At 38.1% G+C, this 19,268-nt stretch overlaps 1 protein-coding gene across 41 annotated transcripts in view; it reads right to left on the bottom strand.

Moving 5' to 3' along the window:
- LOC105482229 (aspartate beta-hydroxylase) overlaps window positions 1-19,268 on the bottom strand; it is a 221,339-nt gene that overhangs the window by 177,838 nt on the left and 24,233 nt on the right. For 13 of the 41 annotated variants that reach the window (XM_071068186.1, XM_071068191.1, XM_071068188.1 and 10 more), the window contains exons 2-4: window positions 3,573-3,722; window positions 2,014-2,058; window positions 207-275 (exon numbers count right to left, since the gene is read on the bottom strand). In XM_071068186.1, the coding sequence (XP_070924287.1) occupies window positions 207-275; window positions 2,014-2,058; window positions 3,573-3,722 (264 nt within the window). Of the gene's footprint in view, window positions 1-206; window positions 276-2,013; window positions 2,059-3,572; window positions 3,723-9,422; window positions 9,843-19,268 lie in introns of those variants that run through there. The other 28 variants (XM_011742248.3, XM_071068195.1, XM_071068192.1 and 25 more) reach the window with 18 other exon arrangements.

The raw sequence follows: 19,268 nt of genomic DNA, 5'->3' as shown, positions 1-19,268 counted from the left end.
CACTTATTCACTGATAAAAGTAAATTAAAATGAAAGAGTCTGCAGAAAAATAAGCCATTTAAACTTTTAACAGTAATGAAATATATGATTTAAGGGGAAAAAATCTTCTGTAAGATATATACTATTGAGATAGATATTATTAAAGCAAAAATATTTGTTTCCAGCATTTTATCACCATTAACAAAAAACATAAAATGTGTACTTGCCTAATAAAACTTTGGCATCATCCACATCAAAATCTCCATCACCATCAGCATCATAGATTCCTAGTTTTCCTACAACAGGGGAGAAATGATGGATATGGAACAAAAAAGAAAAGAAATTTAATACGGTATTACAACTTAGTGAAGTCCTGCAACTCAGTCATAAATGTTACCAATTAATGCAATTCTTTGCTCTTTTAATCCTGCAAAGCAGTGTCAAATGAATATCTTACCTAAAAATAGTGAGCAATTCAGTTAAGAGAGTCAGGAAATGTTCAGCTAGCAAATTCTATGAAATAAAACTGACATAGCATTTCCTTTAAAGACTGAACAACATATTCTGATCTAATTACTCCAGAATAATTTTTTTTTTTTTTTTTTTTTTTTTTTTTTTTTTTTTTTTTTTTTAAGACGGAGTCTCGCTCTGTCACCCAGGCTGGCATGCAGTGGCCGGATCGCAGCTCACCGCAAGCTCTGCCTCCCGGGTTCACGCCATTCTCCTGCCTCCGCCTCCCCAGTAGCTGGGATTACAGGCGCCCGCCACCTCGCCCGGCTAGTTTTTTTGTATTTTTTAGTAGAGACGGGGTTCCACCGTGTTAGCCAGGATGGTCTCGATCTGACCTCGTGATCCACCCGTCTCGGCCTCCCAAAGTGCTGGGATTACAGGCTTGAGCCACCGCGCCCGGCCCCCAGAATAATTTTTATTAAACTGCTAAAAATATTTTTGGTAAAGTTTTTAGCATATATGAAATAATACTGATGCATTCCTAAGTTACTTGAAATTTAATATTTCTAAAGCATGAAATTTCATCACACTATCAATATCTGAAGCAAAAGAAACAACCAAGCCTCAAATAAAGACTACATGTAAATAGATTAACAGAGAATCTAAGTACTAAAAATTAAAAAATCATTAATTTTATATTTTACAATCATGATTTATAACAGAAATACCATGAATTAATCTTTAAAAATAAAAGACCATTCTGGAAATAAAGTATGTAAAATGGGAGGCTTCAGAAATTATAAAGGAAAATTTAGGATTATTCTACTTAATTAGCACAGGCCATTTATACTAAGAAAAAAAGGGCTTAAAACAGATATGCTGAGGAGACAATACTACCAAAACCTTTCCTCCTCATGAACAGAAAATGTTTTTAGGCTTTAGTGCTTTATCATAAGGAACACTGTTATTTTGTTTAGCATTTCAAAAAGTCAAATACATTCAACTCCCTAAAAAAGCATCCTAAAATCCACATGATTCTAATTCATTACTGGACAATGACAGTGGAGAAACACAATAATGTTAATGTACAGCCATTTTTTAAACAGCATTTTCAAATACAGCATTAGTACTAAAAAAAACAACAGTTGGCAGCATTGTTATCATTTCTTTAACACAAAGTACATTAAAAAATTACAGAAGGGCAGGCAGAAATTTTGGTTCAGAGTAGCTCTGATCAATCTTTATCTCCCCAGAGCCCTTGCTCTACTTAGCAAAATGGTTAACTTGCTATACAGAAGTCTGACTTAGCAAACACATACACATTTAAAATGATAATGATGAAGGAAGAGATAAGGATGTTATTTCAACTGCTAAGAAAACAAAAAGTACTAATCAAGGCTATGCAGAGTACAGAACTCAAGAAACAGTAAAAGACAGAAAATACTATCCTTTCTGACAAACCCATAATGGGAAATTGGTGCTATCGCTTATATTCTGATGTAGGTAATAACTAAATTAGTACAAAAAGGATGAGCCGTTAGAGACTAACACACATAGACTTGAAATGCAACTCCAGTAGCCTACCTTGAAGCACCTCTGATAAGTTATAACGGAAGTCCTTTGCTTTGGCTGCATGCATGTAAAAACATGAAAATTGTTATTTGTGCTTAAAAGTACAAATATTTAAAGTGTCCTCTTTTAAGATACGTTCCCTAATAACATACCACTGTAAGTCAGTCAAAGCATAGATCTACTCAGAAATTTGTCTCCAAACTAAAATTCTCCCTCAGTTGGTCTGTCAATCTATCCAGAGACTCTTTCTTTAAAGTAATGAAAATGTAAAACTTCAATGAAAGACAGATTACAGATAAGCATATTTTGTTATTCCTACAGCCAAAAATTTGTTTGCTCTTTCTCCCCAAAAAGATGTCTATAATCTGACAAGTAAAGCAGAAGCACAGGAGGTCCAATGCAAGGGGAGATCACCCATGCAACATTGTATAGAGAGACAAGTGTGCATTTTTTCCAGTGACAGGTCCACATCTTTCACTGGATTACTAAAGAGGAGGGCCATTATTCACAATAGCCAAAGAGTGGAAATGACCCAAATGTCCATCACTGATAAACAGATAAGCAAAATGTGGTGTGTCCATATGATGGAATATTACGCAGCCATAAAATGAAGTACTGAACCTTAAAAACATTATGCTAAGTGCAAAAAGGCAGATACAAAAGACCATATAATGTATGGTTCTATTATATGAAATGTCCAGAATAAACAAAACCACAGACACAGAAAGTAGATTAGTGTTTCCCAGGAGAGGGAAAGAGGAAGAGTTTGGGTATTTAGGGGAAGGAGGTAACAGAAATAATCTGGAATTAGATAATGCTAATGGGTACATAAAATGATGAATATAGTAAAAAAAAGAAAAAAAAAACTGAATTGTATACATTCAAATATATAAAATACTGAATTTTATTTCAGTTAAAAAAAAGATTTTTGGGGAAGTTAAGGAGAATGTGACCCTCAAAATAATAAAGAATCATTAATATAAAAAATCGTGAAAAACTGCAGTGATTACAGGAGAGAAAAGGAAAAAGGTGGAGAAAGGACACTACCAGAATGACCACAGCAACTTCCTCAGAACAGCACACAGTACCTATATGTGTGCACACATACTCACCCCATCCCAACAGAGACACAGAAGGATGTACTTCGAAAACCCTCTCTAAGGAAGGGTTTTGCATATTGTGTGGTTATATGATCCATTAGCAAGTCCTTAAATAAATGTAGTGACTCATGATCAAGTATTTTTAAAATTTATAATGTAACAAAATTGAATAGAAATCAAAAAGTACTGCAAATAGTGAGAATGAGTACTGTTTGATAAAACTTCTCCCTGTGTGACAGACATACAATATAAAGCCTTTTTTCAAAAACCTACAGGTCATGTTTAAAGAAGTTCAAAAGACAGTACTCCAAGGTAACCCTCTTCATATCCCCTTTCAGCTGCACTCTACTGAGAACCACTGAAAGGCTATAGAAATTACCAGTACCAAAAAGATGATAACAAATATTCAAGACTCCTAAGAGATGTCACTTACTCCCTCACAAATTCACGTAAGGATATCAAAATTCTTACCTAGAACTTCCTCATAGTCAACAAGATCAAACCAAACGACAGCTACAGATGTCCAGACGCCCAGCAATGCAATCACCATAAACCACGTGAAGAATGAAGTTCCCGAGGGTCCTCCTTTCCTCCCATTCTTGTGTCCTCCGTGCTTTGTCTCTGTTTAGAAATAAATGTAAGATGTCATAAGAAGAAAACACTTTACTGAACACCTCTTCTCACAATTATTTCTCCAATAATTTGGGATTATGCACAATGATAGACCATTTCAAAAATAGTTTTCAGTTAAATTCTCAAAACATGTCACATAAAATATTTTTGAAAACAGAAAAGATTGTTTAGATGCGACACTAACTTTGAAGTAGTGAAAGAAATAAACTCCTGAATGTTTTTAAAGATTTAGAATAACATGTATACTCCATCCAAGTTACTCATCAAAATGACCTGAATATTACCTCTTTCCAAAGGCAGAGCACATCAACAACTTAATGAAATCACATAGAAATGTAGCCAAATCCTTTTCTCTGTCCCATTTCATTTCTGCAGAATCTTAAAAACTCTGTTAACTACCACAGACGAAAATATCTCCCCCTAAACCATTCCATATTCTTAGCCAGAGAGAGAAGGACAGAAAAGTGAAACAGTATAATCCGTTCCTACTCCTTTACAAGATCTGTTGAGGCCTAAGGAAACAGGAAAAGGCTCATTCACAACTGGTCTCACTGCAGGAAACAGTTTTGTAAACTGCTGTCCACCTAAAGTGTCATTTATCGCATTTGATATGCTTAATATACCTTACATTCTTTTGTAAATATTCTTCTTACAGCCAAAAATAAACAAAAATCATTTTATATTAACAGAAAATAGTCAACACTGTCCTTAAAAAGATAATATTCAAATTTCCCATAAAAAGGAATACAATACATATTATATCAATATTAATAAAAAGGATAAATAATATCTCAAAATGCCTTCTGAGAAGACGAAAAGTTTATCAAACAGATGATGGAAGACCAGGGCGGTGTCTCCTATTTGTGCAGCAGGTGGAATCGCTTTCATGTGCATTGCTGCTGGTGATCCTCACTGTGTCCTGCCACTATTTCTACAGAGGGCATTTCTGGATGTTTATACAGGACAATGTTTCATCCTGTGCACCTGTTCCTCACATTGCAAGATTTCTGGCATCCCTGGTTTCCCCTGGACCCAAAGGCAAGGAGCTCCCAAGGCTTAGGACAAACAAAACACCCCCAGACATTTCCATATGTTCCCTTCAGGGGCAGTTCCTGGGTGAGAACCAACGGGGATAAGGACAGGAATAATTATCTGTTTTATAAGTGAAACATGAAATGATTCTCCCAAAGTCACCAGTACAAGTTGGGCAGAACTAGGAACATATCTACACAGCTCTGAGTTCCTTAATCTCTAATCAGTGGGCCAAATTACACGATTTCAAAAAACCCCACTAGCTCTAATCTAGAACTTGAAACTAGAAACAATGGAATTCTTCTTGTTAAAAGGATACACACATTTTTAAATTCAAATGCGGCCATAAAAACTAAATCCATCTGAGCATATATATGTATATTCAAACATATACATATATTTATCTACATGCCTACATCAAAGTATATAGAGTTCCGATGACTAAATAAGACTAAATTTTTTTTTTTTTTTAGACTTAAGTCTCCCTCTGTCACCCAGGCTGAAGTGCACTAGCATGATCTCAGCTCACTGCAACCTCTGCTTTCCAGGTTCAAGGGATTCTCCTGCCTCAGCCTCCTGAGTAACTGGCATTACAGGCACCTGCCACCATGCTAATTTTTGTATTTTTAGTAGAGACAGGGTTTTACCATATTGGTCAGGCTGGTCTTGAACTCCTGCCCTTAAGTGATCTGCCCACCTCGGCCTCTCAAAGTGCTAGGCCATTCTTAAAAAGTCAAGTATTTCCTTTTTGTGACATTCTTTAAATATTAATGGATCCATCAGAACCAGAGTTGTAAATAATATGGTAAATGCATAAAAGTATGCTTACCAAACGACAAATTGTTTCTAACGTGATCTAACGAAAGCTGGCTATATAAAAACATAATTTATTTATTAAATAAAAATAATTGCTAGGCATAGATCCTATTGTTGCAGATTAAATCGACTTCAAATAGGTATCATTACCTGAAACACAGGCATGGGAGGGGAAGATTGGGTGAAAATGTCTGCAACGTTGGTAGAGGGAAATGGCGATTTTCAAAATTTTTATGTGTTGTTAGCATATAAAAAAATACTAATTAAACCACTAATAAAATTTAAAGAAAAAAAAGATTTATGAAAGTAAGCTTCTGTGAGGTCAGGAAGTGCCACAGATTCAGTAACAGTTTTGTATGTCTAATTCACTACATTTTTATAAACAGAAAGACTTATTTTCTTTTTTTTTCTTTTTTTTTTTTTTTTTTTGAGATGGAGTCTCGCTGTGTGGCCCGGGCTGGAGTGCAGTGGCCGGATCTCAGCTCACTGCAAGCTCCGCCTCCCGGGTTCACGCCATTCTCCTGCCTCAGCCTCCCGAGTAGCTGGGATTATAGGCGCCGCCACCTCGCCCGGCTAGTTTTTTTGTATTTTTAGTAGAGACGGGGTTTCACCGTGTTCGCCACGATGGTCTCGATCTCCTGACCTCGTGATCCGCCTGTCTCGGCCTCCCAAAGTGCTGGGATTACAGGCTTGAGCCACCGCGCCCGGCCCCGAAAGACTTATTTTCTAACACTGTATCCAAAAAAGAACCCTTATTTCTATATATACAGACATATGCATACAAACCCATTTGTGTACAACACTAAGTTTAACAAAAATACTAACTTGCAAAATATCCACATACTCCAAATATGGAACTATAGTAGCTAATGACTAAGAATTTTCTGCCTTTGCTACTTATTGCCTCTAAGAATTAAATTTAATTTTTTTTTGTAAAAGGAATGCTAAATCTTCAGTAAAACTGGGTTCTTGTCTTATGTCCTCTTGAACATTCTGTAGCTGATACCAGTCTCTTGTATTTTTCCTCATTAACTGGAAAACAGCAAGGTTAAACAAATATAATTCAATTTTTCACTCATCCAACATTTTTATTCAGTACATGTATACCAGATAATTTTACCCAATAATTAAGTTTTTAAAATGAGTATGTAGTCAAACGGATACCCAAGATGATACTGTTTAAAATAAGCCTATACTGCAGTAAGCTATGATGGTGCCACTATACTTCAGCCTGGGCAACAAAGCAAGACCCTTTCTTAAAAAAAAATTAAAAAGTCTATAATGAAATAGCTAATAAAACAAAGTAATAGTTTGAATTCAAAGTTTAATTGTTTCTCCATTTCTATCTCTCTTAAAGGGAAATGGAGGAGGAAAATTTCTGATATTCTGAAAAGGAAATTATCATTTATCCAAGTTAACTCAGTGACACTCATTTAAGTTACTGACTGCAACACCAAATACAAGGAAAAAGTAGACAAAAGCTTTTTTCTAAAAAAGGAAATGAATGCACGCACCAAAACAGCAAGGGGTTGAGATGGGAAGGAGACAGTCAAACACAGTAAAAAAAAATACACCTTTACCTAGAATTTGTTTACATTTTTATTTTAGATGTGATTCTAACAACTTTTCTAGCTCAATGCACAAAATTCTAGAATAGATTTCAGACACAATCTAACCCAAATGAGTCAAAGCAACAGAGTGTTGACAGAGGAAAAGCCTATAGACTGCACAGGTCTCTCAGCAAGAGCAGACCCAGGAACTCAGAAAAGCTGAGAGGTGGGAAGTCATTTATGATTGAAACTTTCAGGCAGAATCCCTGACAGTTCTTCAAATAATCTTCCGTACAAGACAGTAACTGGTTTCACACTGATTCTGCCATTAAAACATAGAAGAAATGTATAATAAATCTTAGGAAGATTTTCACTCAAAATAGTTTTTAGTATAGAGATTTATCACTTTAAAAGCTAAATGTTTCTTAAATAGAATGTATTATCAGCAATATTTTATATATCCCTTTTTTAATATCAAACAAATGAGTTGCTACTCTAGTATTATTAACCTTATTACTGTTGATATTTACTTGTTCCATAAAGGAACAAAATATTAAATTATGGAAGGGATTATTTTCTAAGACACCTTTTTTAGGGGCAGTTTTTATCAACAGCAAACAATATACTCTTGATACGTCATTTGGTAAATATGCTGTGCCCAGTCCCAAAGGGCAGATCAGTTTCTGTCCAATGAAACTGATGAACGCATGGTAAGACAAACCCTTAAGAGGGTTTACAACTCCCTAAGCAAATCTGAAACCAGTACCTTCTTCCAAAAGTCTTTGGGAAGAACATCTAGTAGATGTCCCTGTTTTCTAAGATCAGAATAAATCTAAGTCTTCATTTCATTTTCTGGCTTCATGTTCAACCTGTAGTTCTGGGATCAGTCAAAAAGGATTTTTACTGGGGTTTAAGAATACCGCAAAAACTATGTGAATCATTTTTTCACATGTTATTCCATCAAAAGTACATGACCTCCAAATCAGAAAATGTTCCCACATACCACCAAACACAGAAATTACTATGGCAAGCAATAGTCAAAAATGAAGACTCTCCAAAACAAAAGCCAGGGGAGGGGAAATGTGTAGTTTTATTTATTTGGTCAAGGGAAGGGAGACAAGAAGACGAACCCCAGCACTTGAACGGTCATTAGCTACTTCACTGGCCCACTACTAACTGAATTAGAGATCATTTATAAGTTTTAGCTGGCATTATGTTGGGAATTTCGTATTTACACATAAACTCTATACATTTAAAGTTTTTTGAAAAACACAAAAACTGTCAAGCAACTCATCAAACTGATTATTTTTCCATGCTATAAAATGTCACCCTTTGGGAATCGAAAACTGTTAAAAGTGGGTCAGAGGTAACAGCTGATTTTTCCTAACTACATAGATTACCTAATCCACAAGAGGGGAGAAATGTCTTCCAAAAGAACTAAAAGGCAGATACATATCTCATATTCTTCACGGCTACATGAAGCACTTTATCAGACGAGTCAAGTGACCCATTCTAACCAATTATTCAAACAGTATTCACATAGGACATGTTCTTATTCTCTATCCTAATCGAAGACTCCTTTCAGTTGCGAATTAGACAGCTCAGAGTTAGAAGCAGTTTTCACACATGTATTTTTTTCTTTTATAAATCTTCAACATAATGAGTGCATTCAGTCTTTCAATTAATGGAAAGACTATCTTAATTTACAAAGTGAAGCAAAAGCAAATATATACAAAACATTAAATTCAATACATCATTAAAGAATACTTCAAAGTTAGAGTCAATTTAAAAACAAAATAAAACTCTTGTGATTTTTCTTTGCATTTATTGTCTGCTTCACATAAAAGTAGGTCACTTTCCATAAATGGTAAGTCCTTGCTTGAACTAGGTAAGTCTGTTCATTAATATGAGAATGAATTTATATCTCCTGTAATTTTATATAAAATCTAAATATACACAATTCTTTAAATTCATTGTAATTAACTTATAAGACTAAAGAAGAGAGCTTGTACATTTTTTGAGGTTTGTAAAATGCAGCCTCCAGTAGTACAACACACTAAAGATCATCTAAATTAAGACACCAAAACATACTCTGATTAAAGACAGATTATTCCATGAAATATTTAGCTACTATGAAAAGTCAGTATCTCCGGTAGTTCAAAATAGAAAACGTAGACAGTGCAGTCAAAGCACTTAGCCAAAAATATTTTAACACAGCACCACTGAAAATAAAGTGAAAAGCTGTCAGCTAGATCTAAAGCCACTTTTAGCCTAAATAACAAAAATATACCTTTATCTTCAGCCATTTTGACTTCTTCAATCCATGAATCATAAATGCTAAAGTAAAACAAAAAACAAAAAAACTCAAAAGTACTACTGGCAGGTTTTAGGCACACTGCATGCACTTGCCTACCAGAGCTTGAGACTGGCCAACCCCTGCACTGTAAGGGCCTCTAGAAGTGAAATTGGACCTGACTACAAACTCTGCTCACCAGTTATTTTTAGAGGCTAAATGCTGCTAATCACCACTTAGGCTGAAGTGCACTCCCTAACAACACGACAGCCTTTCTCCCACTTACGGGATTCCTTTCCCAGTTGGTCCTAGCTAACTCCAACCCCTAAAAAATCAAGCATGCTGAAAAAAAAAATGAAATGGAACAAACTGTGCTGCCAGTTTTGTTTTCTTGGAAGCAGGCTTTAATGGCTTTAGCTTAAGCACCAATTCATTGAAAACTCAAACAAGTCTTGCTATAAAATATGGCCCCGAGCCCAGAAACAGCTTGATTCGGCCCTTCAGAATCTAATAAAATGGCTACAAGGAAGGACCATAAGATTGTTTGAATGAAACAAAACCATAGATAGCAAGAAATTAATTAATGCTCTAGAATTCTTATTCACAGACACCATCCCAGGAGTAATTCCTCCAACAGCAAAAATAAAGCACCAACACAAAATGTTTCTCTAGAAGAGGAGGGAGAGAGGACTGGTGGAGAGGAAAAAAACAGAAGGAAGGCTGGGAGGTGAGGAGAGGGAAAGAAAGAAATCTTCAGGAGTAAGAGTAATGACCAGGGAAAGATCATCTTGAAAGGGAACTAGGAAAAGATTACACAACCACATCCTGATTTTTTTCAACTTCTCCCCAACCTCATCTCCAAATATTCTCTTCTGGGAAATAAAATCAGCCATTTATTCGCTGATCTAACATTAGCAGTTCACAGACTTCATTAGAGTTCTGATTAGTATACTAAATTAATTTAGCACAAATAGTATCTAGAGCAGGCAGCAACCTTTCTAAGTTGTTTATAAGACTAATTTTTTTCACTCAAATTTAAAGCTTCACAAGCAAATTAAACATTTAAACGCTTTGAATACTAACAGTAATTTCCAGTAGCTCAAGGCAAGAATATATTGCCAATATATTCTTCTGGAAAAAAAATGAAATTCTTGCTAAAAGGATATGCACATTTTAAAAAAATACACCACTAGATCAATTTTTCAAAAGGGGCCATAAAAACCAAATCCATCTGAGTGTGTGTATGTATACACTCAAACATATATATTCAAAGCTAAATGTTACTTAACTAGAATATTAAATTATTAGCAATACTTTATCTATCCTTTTATAATATCAAATAAATGAGGTATTACTCTAATATTATTAACCTTATTACTATTGATATTTACTAGTTCCAAAAAGGAACAAAACACTAAATTATAGAAGGGATTATTTCCTAAGATGCTTTTTTAGGGACAGTTTTCATCAAAAGCAAACAATATACTCTTGATATGTCACTGTGTAAATATGGTGTGCCTAGTCCCAAGGGGAAGATCAGTTTCTGTCCAACGAAGACTATTGAATGCATGGTAAGATAAACCCTTAAGAGGCTGGTACCATAGTCTGCAACCTATGGTACCAACATTTGATGGCCCAGGTTTAGGACAGAGTGAAGTAGGTAGGCATTACGGCCAACTAAACAAAATGGTCTCAAGTGCCCTCTGGCCAAGTGTCATTTCCCCCATTATTTTCTTCAGAGATCTGTCCCACTAAACTTAGTGCTTGCTAAATTGTTAAATGATAATGAATCACTTGATGACAGGAGTTAAGGTGACCCACCATTTCATCACCATACAAATTTATTAAGACAAATATTCTGGAAACTTTCTTTCATTATGTTGTTTTGGAGAGAGAATGACAGCAACACGATACCCCCATAGGTGAGACCACTAGAAACCAAACCCCTACACTGATACAGCAGGCAGCTTGGTATGCTTTCGTACTTAGACACCTGGATTTGCTTCAAGGCTTTTCTAGTAAATTTGATTTGGGGGAAGTCATCAAACTTCTAGGCCTGAATTTCCTTGCTTATAAAATAGGTCTTCACACAAACTAGGCATGCAAATATTTGTTGGAGTCATCAGTGAAACAATTTTTTATCGATTCAACCATGACTAGTGCACAAATAACCTTACCCCCAGTTTAGAGCTCTTTTCATAATCCCATCTGCCCCTGCAACTGCTGGAGCTGCTAGGGCTTCTTCTCCTCTCTTTACTGGCCTGTGCAAGGTCAGCTCCACTCCAAATTACAGGATGTCTACGGCTAAATGTGAAACTGTAGGAATCACAGCTATTAAAATGTGGTTATACTTTACCCCTAGGCTTCTTCAACACAGCTCCCATTATTCCTCCTTGACAAATCTTTATCAAGCACTTTCACAAGTCCTCTAGTTAATCTTCTTTTGTCTTTTGTAATAATTGAAGTTATTTTGATAAAAATGTCTTTCCTCCTCAGTTCACAATGACAATGACATACCCGATATTTTAGATACAGAGATCAGGAGAAAACCCTCTGAAATATCATTTAATCTATACAACACTTTTTAAAGAACAAGAAATTCTGAATTCTGAACAACTGCCTCCTAAAATGACAATTCATTTTTATGATGGAGAATGTTTACGAAAAGTTTAAAAATAAACTTAATTTGCATATAGTAAATCATGTTTTTAAAACTTCAGCAAACACAACTAAAATGACACTAAGTTAACTATTCCTTGTAACAGCTACTGGTACTAACAGCAACTCCAAGTCTAAGCAAAGACCAAACTTCCAACATGTGTTCTGAGACCATTAGTATCAGCCTAATGCCACTCAGAACCAGGGGAGCCAGGACCCATGTCCACTGAATCGAGGGTTCTACCTCCCTCCAAAAAGCTTCCAGGTGAAAATCCATCCACCTTCTCCTGAGTCAGCACTGAGTAATTCCTTCCCCTCACCCTGGATCAGGTATCATTACAGCAATGGTTCTCAAACTCTGAGCACATCAGGGTCAAGCAGGGCTTGTTAAGACATGACACCGACCTCACCCCCAGAGTTTCTGATTTTGTAGGTCTGGAGTAGGACCCTGGAATTGGCATTTCTAAGTCCCAGGTGATCTGATGCTGCTGGTCTAGGGACCACACACAAAGAATACTATACTAGTGGTCCCTAATTCTCAGGGTCTCAAGGAAGCGAAGTAGTTCTTCCTTTTATCAATTTCCAGATCATCATTTCCTTACCAACTAGAAGGGAAAAAAAAAAAAAAGAAAAAAGAAAGTGATGACATCAACAACAAAACCCTGCTCCCTGCTCCTCTGTGGTCCATGATATCCAATTATCTGACCCTCCACTGTGCCCATCGCTGTCATCCACCACCTCCAGTGACTTCCCCACTCCCACCCCATGCTCAGGGAAGTCTTCTACACCTCGAGTCTAGCCATAACCATGTGATTTCAATGTTTATCCCTGTGGCCAGCTAGACAGGTTCTTTTTGCTTCATTTCTTCATTCCCAGAGACCCTGTTCCCCTCCATTTTACATCTAACACTCATTCTTCCATTCTTACCACAGACCTCATCATAAATGCAACCTAATTCACATTCCTCTTCACATCCTGTTTCTTGTTGGATGGCACAACCATCCATCCTAACAGATTCTGTAACCCTGCTGAGAAAGCTCTGCTTTTTTGGCTCCATCATAATGACGGTATGGTGTCATGAGATAGTGAAAACATGGTTCTTTAAAACAAAAGCAAATTTTTTTTCGTCTACACATAGTACCCAAAGTTAACAAGAGAGAATTAACATTTTCGACCTAACACTAAACAACCAGTATTACCAAATAACAAAATGCAACTCTGCAGACAAAAGTCAAACTTGCTTAGACAGACCCCCCACGGCCGCCACCACCAGGGAAGGCCATCTCCACATGCAAGGGTTTAGGTTCTTTCATGATGCAATGCACAGAATGGGAGCATTCACTCTTTGATCACAACTTCCTATATCTCCACTCTGTTTCCTCAGCATTTTCTTCTTGGATCCTGTAGTTCTCTTATTTCTGCTTCCAGTGTATCCCCTCTTCACCTCCTGCCTTCATATCCATCCGTGGCCATCTTAGACTCCACAGTTGACCATTTATTTACATCACTCCCGCGACTCAGGTGCCTTTCTTGCTCCTCTATCAGTTCACTGAGTGGACTGCCATGACTGCCTCCCTGGGTGAACACAAGTATCCTCTGACACGGAGGCAAGGGCAGCTGGGCTCACGGAATCAAGATCAGGAACTGAACACAGCAGAGCCAGCCTCAGCTGGGCCTCGGTGCTGCCTGCTACCCTCCCACATTCTCTACAAACTCACCTCGCCATTCTTTATGATGACTATGTCAAATTTCTCTGCCCCCAAAGTATCCTACCTCCTCATACTCAAACTGCCATAGCCTCATACTTCACAGAGAAAACAGAACCCTCAGCAGTAAGCTATCCTGAGTGCCCACTGCCCAGCACACAAACCTGCCCTCACCTGCATCCATTCCGACTTCCTCCTCAGCTACCTCGCACTCTGCGCTAACTCTTCACGCCCCTCCTCCCCCAGCCTCACTGCCTTTGCCAGGTCTCCCTCCACTCCGCTGCTAGCCCCCACGTCATCTTGCTCTTCCCATCACAGATGAAATTCTCCACAGAGCCGTTGTTTCTCTGTTTTCATTTTCTAACCTCCCACTCACTCCTTACAACCTGTAGGCTTCCATCTGGCTTCTGCACACGGTTCCAGCATAGTGACTCTAATGTCACATCAATGATTTCCATGTCATTAAACTCAATGGAAAACTTTCAGTCCTCATCTGACTTGACCCTCTCAGCAGAACTCTCCCTCCTTCTTCCACTCTCTCTTCCCTTGACTCTCATGATTCCAGAATCTTGTGGCACTCCTAACACCTCTTTAAACTTCCTAGTTTTCATCTCCTTTGCTAGCTCACTCTCATCTTAAAAGTTGACTTTTAAGTGTGAAAATTCTGTAATACTTGTTCCTATGCCACCTCTCTACTTCACTTCAGCTATCACCTACATGACTTACCTTTTTCTCTCATTTGAGCTCCACAACCATGGGTCTACTCAACTTCCCATTTGAATGACTTACAAAACCCTCAAATTCAGCATATACACAAGAAACCATGGTCCTTCCCCCTTCTGTTCAGTGTCCTAAATCTCAGAAGCACTTCTGTGAAGCCAGTTGCTTAGACAAAAACCCCAGGATTCATCCTTGACTCTTGTCCCAAACACTCAGCTTGCAAAACTAAGAGTGTATCATCTGGCCATTGCAAATGGGTTACAATGAAGCCAAGGTATGGATTCTCCTCAGCACCTGGGTCACCCTTGTCCATTTTCCACAGCATAGTTCTTAAAAGCATTTGCGTGTGCCATGACATTAAAAAGGGAGAAACTCTGTCTTAAGTCCCAATATTCTTTCAACTGTGATCATCAAAATCTAAGTTATCATCATCTCCTAGGTGACTTCAATAACTTAGCATACACTTTTCTACTCCATACAGCAGCCAAAATATTTTTTAAATATGATTAGAACACTAACTGGTTAAAAATCCCTTAATGTCTTAATACTGCTTTCGAAATAAAATACAACATCTTCCATGTGGCCTACAAGGCTCCATGCGATGGGGCCCCAGCCCGTGGCTCCAGCCTTAGTGTTGTGTCACCCCCCTAGCTGCCTAGACTCCTGCCCAAAACACCTGACCATGGTCTTTCCTGTCTCGGGCTCTCAGCCCAGACTTTTCCCTCTTCCCATAATTATGTCAAAGCTGCACCAACACATACAACCTCCAAACTCCAGCTATTGCCAGCTCACTCTGCTTACAAACCACCTCCTCAAGGAAGCCTTCCTCACTTCCCTTACTCTCACAGCAGTGTGCACTTCTTTACTGTGTTATTACACAGCTAATTAGACGATTATACAGCAACTGATTTCTTAATCTCTTTCCACCTCTAGAATGTCAGTTTCATGCAACAAGGAACTAAATCTGCCACGTTCATTACTGTATACTTCCCTTGAACCTATCTAGTAGGAGCTCAATAAAATTATCACTTGTGAAATAAGTGGATACATTCCTTCCCAAATCCTTGATATGATATGAGTAATCAAACTTCTGCTAACACTTTAGAAATAAGGGAGCAACTTATTGCTTAGTTGTTTGGGCTGTCAAGTCACTTCAGGTTTCCCCACCTCCATGAATTTAATGATCCTAAAATTAATTCACTAGAGGAAAAGACCTACAAATAGCTAAGAGAGAAATTCAGAAAGCAGCCCAGTGGTTTCTAGACTCTGATTTCAGACTCAAATTGGTCCCTTCACCAAGTTTTCACAATTCTGTCTCAGGTGAATTCCTCCCTATTGATCTTCGATGACTGCCACATGGGCTGTACATGAGTGGGACCAGGTAGGACAGGCTCTGTAGCCTCCTCCACCTGTCCTGACAAACCCCAGATGCTGCTCTCTTGACTGCCCCTATGTAGAAAGGCACCATGGCTGGAAGAATGACAAGGGGCGCATGAGTTTTAGAACTTAGGAAAACAAAATTGAGAAAACTGCTTGCATTTTCACCAGTATTAGTAAACAAAAGTGAAATACCAGCAATATCCATTTATACCAGCCTCCAGGTATTTTTGGAACCTTTACTATCCTTTAGAATACCCAGCTAAGGAGCTACTGTCCTAGCCCACACCTCTGTGCTAATACCGATTTACTGCAGCGGAGAATGTGAATCAAAATATGGGTCCGCCCGAGCCTGTCATACCAATTTGTGATGGATCCAAACATTATTGATAAGAAAATAAAAACACAATATAAATAGTAGCTAACCTCACAGGCTAGTTCCTCAAGCCAGGCCTAATGAGTCGGTTCTGTAATTTCTCCCTACAGAGCACTCAATAGAGAAGATGATCTTAGAGATAAAAACAAAACAAAACACTCCCCTGGGCTAGTCAATTGTCCATATGGGTGGGTGATAATTACTAGCATGGTGTTCAAAATGAGACAGTCTGTCACTGGCCTGAGAGAAGCAAAATGTGTAAAGGAAGATGAACTATGTCCACTGAGAAACTCTGAGGTGGTGAAAGAAAAGTTATTACAATGAACAAAAAAGGTTATTTTTTCAAAACTAAGTAACAAAAAAGCTTAGTCCTGCTTTAACTCTTAATTTCAAGGCAATGAGACAAGGACACACTACCAATATGGACAACTACCACTGGTTTACAGCTGTGCCCATGAAGACCCTTTGACTTTAACCTATTTTAACAGCAAAAGATCCATGGCCCTCCTCCCCACCAGTTCCCACTTTCTAGAGCAAAGAATCCAGCATTTAAAATAAAGTGCCCTACAGATGCAAATGGGGAGGGAAGAGAGGGATTACAAAAATTCATTAGCACAGCATACACAGAAGAATCCTGTAAATTATAAAACACGTCCTACAGTTGAGTTAGTAGAAAATCATAGGTCAAAAAAATAGTTGATACAATTATGAATTATAATACATCTTGGAGACAGTATGAGGATATTGGAAAAACTCTATATTTTCTCCTTCTGTACTCTCACCCAATAATCAACACAGAATATTCCTGCAGTCCCTGGTCACTAAAACATGTGGGGATTTCTCCTCACCAGTAAGTAAGCAATCAATTCTGCAACAGATCAATTCTGCAGTAGACACCGGCTGGCTGTCCTCTAATTCAATTCTGACACTATCTACTTAGAGATAGTGTCAGATCCCACAGGTTGAGGGCTCAGTCTCACAAGACTGTCTCTGCTTCTGAGGCCAGTCACACGTAGTAGGTTGTCACCTATACTTCAGATCAACTGGCTATAAATTGGGGTTCCCACCACCCGCTCCTCCAATTTGATTAATGTGCTAAAGGGGTTCACAGAACTCACAGAAACACATTTACTAGTTGATTATAAAGGATATTACAAAGGATGCAGACGAACAGCCAGATGCAAGAGATGCATAGGGCAAGGTATGTGGGAAGAAGTGTCCAGTTTCCATATGTTAAAACAAAAACTTTAGCCAAATTAAAATTAGTTTATTTGATTTTAATTTAGACAGAGTCTCACTCTGTCTCCCAGGCTGGAGTGCAGTAGTGCAATCACAGTTCACTGTAGCCTTGAAATCCTAGCCTTGAATGCAATCCTCCCACCTCAACCTCCTGAGTAGCTGGGACCACAGGCATGCACCACCGTGAGCAGCTAATTTAAAAAAAAAAAAAAAAATGTCTTGTAAAGACAGAGTCTTGCTTTGTTGCCCAGGCTGGTCTTGAACTCCTGGCTTCAAGCAGTCCTCCCACCTCCACTTCCCAAAGTGCTAGGATTACAGGTGTGAGCCATCACCCCTGGCTGACAAATTAAATTTACAGAGTTTAACTGAGCAAAGAACAATTGTTGAGTTGGGCAGGGCCCAGAAGCAGTTCAGAGACTCCAGGGCTGCCACATGGTCAGGTAATACTTATGGACAGAAAACGGAAGGCACAGAAACAGCTGGATTGGCTACATCTCAGCGTTTGCCTTATTTGAATATAGTTTGAACAGTTGTCCACCTGTGATTGACTAAAATTCTGTGACTGATACAAGAGTAGGTTATAGTCTGTTATTCATTTAGTTGGGTTACAATTTACTATATATGGAAAAGCCTTTAGGCTGAACTTGAAATAGGCAAGAAGGCAGCTTTAGGCTAAACTTAACACATGTCATGCCCTCTTTGGGCACACTGCCTCCTCTATTAATCTTTGTCAGCTATCTGGAAGCTCCAGGAACCATCTTTTTAGTTTTTTATGGATACTTCATTACATAGGAATGATTGATTACATCAATGGTCACTAGTGATCAAGTTAACTTTTAATCCCTCTCTCCTCCCCAGAGGTTGGGGGTGGGGCTGAACGTTCCAATCTTCTAATGATGCCTTTGTCTTTCCTGTGACCAGCACCCATCCTGAAGTTATCTAGGGGCTGTCAGCTGCCAGTCAATTATTAGCGAAAGACACTCTCAAGACTCTGGGAGACCACAAAGGTTTTAGGAGCTGTATGTCAGGAAACAGGAAGACCAAATATATATTTCACAACATCACAGATGGCCAACAAGCTCTTACTAAATAAATTAATAATGAAAGTGAATAACAGTAATAAAAACCAACAGTGGCCATAACTAAAAATTGTATAAACAATTAACTTTACCCAAAGAGAAGTCTGGTCTTTGCCCTTGGTTACTTCAGTGGGGTCTCTAGATCCCAGGAATGTTCTGCCTGATACCAGCGTCTTTGCCGGGCGCTTTGGCCACTGGACAGCGAACCAGGTGGGCGTTGGGACATGCCATTATCAGTTGTGATCTCCAGAGGACCCTGGGGATCCCAAAATTATAGCTGGTGCCTGACATGAGGGCAGTCTTGTGAGAACTATTCCTCAGACTGTACAGTTTGCCTAACTCCTTGCAGAAACCATGATCAACTGAATAAACAGGTGATGCACTCACAGCGTCCTTCACTCTAACAGCATGAAGCCTGACTTTTCCTACATATAGATCAGTAAAAATTTCACAACTTTGCCAAAAGCTAAATAACCACACTTCTGTAGAATAGTGAATCTCATATTTCAATCTACTTGGTAAGGTACAAATATTTATTTATAAATTCCAAAAATCCCTCACCATAAGAAAAATGAGAGAGGGGTACTGCAGGTACTACAAGGTAAGTTCCTTGTTTCATGGGTTTCAGTAAAATGAAAAATAATGAATAAATGAAGTATATTATCTCATGTCTCTTCTAATTCTAAAA

The sequence above is a fragment of the Macaca nemestrina genome, chromosome 8 (genome assembly GCF_043159975.1).
Source record: "Macaca nemestrina isolate mMacNem1 chromosome 8, mMacNem.hap1, whole genome shotgun sequence".
In the NCBI taxonomy this organism is placed as follows: Eukaryota; Metazoa; Chordata; class Mammalia; order Primates; family Cercopithecidae; genus Macaca; species Macaca nemestrina.
Note: the sequence above shows the minus strand (reverse complement) of the source record. Positions and strands in the feature narration are given on the sequence as shown.